At 42.6% G+C, this 1583-nt stretch overlaps 1 protein-coding gene across 1 annotated transcript; it reads right to left on the bottom strand.

Annotated features, from left to right (window-relative positions):
* Positions 1-8: 8 nt before the first annotated feature.
* LOC124233398 (olfactory receptor 51F2-like) lies at positions 9-950 on the bottom strand (the record flags this gene model as incomplete). Its single annotated transcript, XM_046650525.1, has 1 exon — positions 9-950. A coding segment is annotated over exon 1 (912 nt), but the record flags the coding sequence as incomplete, so codon positions are not given.
* Between the last annotated feature and the right edge of the window lie 633 nt (positions 951-1583).

The following is a 1583-nucleotide window of genomic DNA, read 5'->3' on the forward strand; positions in this document are numbered from 1 at the left end:
TTGACAATAGCCTTTCGAATTTGCTTAGTCTTCACACTGTAGATGATAGGGTTGAGTACAGGAGGGATGAGCAGGAAGACGTTGGCCATGATGGTGTGGACAAATGGAGGTGCTGAATGGCCGTAGCGATGGACAAGAGACAAGCTGATGAGAGGGATGTAGAAGATGGCAACAGCACTGACGTGAGATATGCAAGTGTTGAAGGCCTTCTGCCGCCCCTCTGAAGAAGCAATGCTGAGCACAGAGCGGATGATCAGGACATAGGAGAGCAAGATGCAAGGGCAGTCAAACCCTGTCGTAGAGAAGAGTGCAATCAGACCAAGGATGCTGTTGATTCTGTTGTCTGTGCATGAGAGTTGAATGAGGTCAACGTGGTAGCAGTAAGAATGTGAAAGGACCATAGACCTGCAGAAGGATAGCCTCTTGACAAAGAGCACAACTGGTAACATCACAGCAACATCCCTTATCAACATGCTCACCCCAATCTGGGCGATCCTGGCACTGGTGAGGATGGTGGTGTATCTCAGTGGGTCACAAATAGCCACAAAACGATCAAAGGCCATGGCCAGGAGAACCCCAGACTCCATGAAAGTAAATCCATGGAGAAAGAACATTTGGGCAATGCAGGCATTTAAGGTGATCTCTCGGGCTTCAAACCAGAAGACCCCAAGGGTAGTGGAAAGTGTGCACAGAGACAAGCTCAGATCTGTGGCTGAAAGCATAGAAAGAAAATAATACATGGGCTCATGGAGGCTCTGCTCACGGAGAATCACAAACAGGATCATGCTGTTCCCAGAGAGTGTGATAATATACAGTAGACATAAAGGGATGGAGATCCAGACCAAGGCTTCTTTCAGGCCTTGGATACCCGTCAAGAGGAAGGTCAGAGGCTGGGCATTGGTGTTATTGAGGACCAACATAATGAGGGACTGAGAAGAAAGAGATATGTGAATAATTAAATACGACAGACACTGAATACATAGCTTATCACTGAGAATATCTTTCTGGCACCCTGAGATACACTGTATTACTATTGCTGAATCTCCAAGAACTTTAGTATTTTCTGAATTTTCTAGAGCTGCAAGCTTCTTTTCTCCACCTCTCAACATTTCTCATTTCTTGAGAAGAGAGAATTCCCTGATTAATTCCACGTTAAATTTTTCCTAGATCTGTAATATCTTTGGTGACGACAAACATCACAATTAAATCATCTTTGACTATAGAGTCCCCAATATAATACCTAAACAATATGATGAGAAATCTGGATTTTACTAATTTTGGAAATAAATTTTTGATCCCAGAATAAAGCCCTGAAAAATCAAGTCACATTTGAAATATGGACATTATTAGGTTTTCCCGGGATATATCCAGGATACCAAAGACATCCTCAAGACACACAAGTGTACTGTTTATATATGTGATGACAAGGTGGTCTAAAGAACCACCCTACAAGAAATAGGTATCACTCCCATTTGTTGAGAGTTGCCTGTCTTATTGACATTTATAGCATTATGTAATTGTTTCCATACACCAATGCTAGGAGGTACATAGGTCTCTATGTGTTTTGCATTTGAGGAAACTAA

This window comes from Equus quagga, unplaced genomic scaffold, assembly GCF_021613505.1.
Source record: "Equus quagga isolate Etosha38 unplaced genomic scaffold, UCLA_HA_Equagga_1.0 201402_RagTag, whole genome shotgun sequence".
NCBI classification, from domain to species: Eukaryota; Metazoa; Chordata; class Mammalia; order Perissodactyla; family Equidae; genus Equus; species Equus quagga.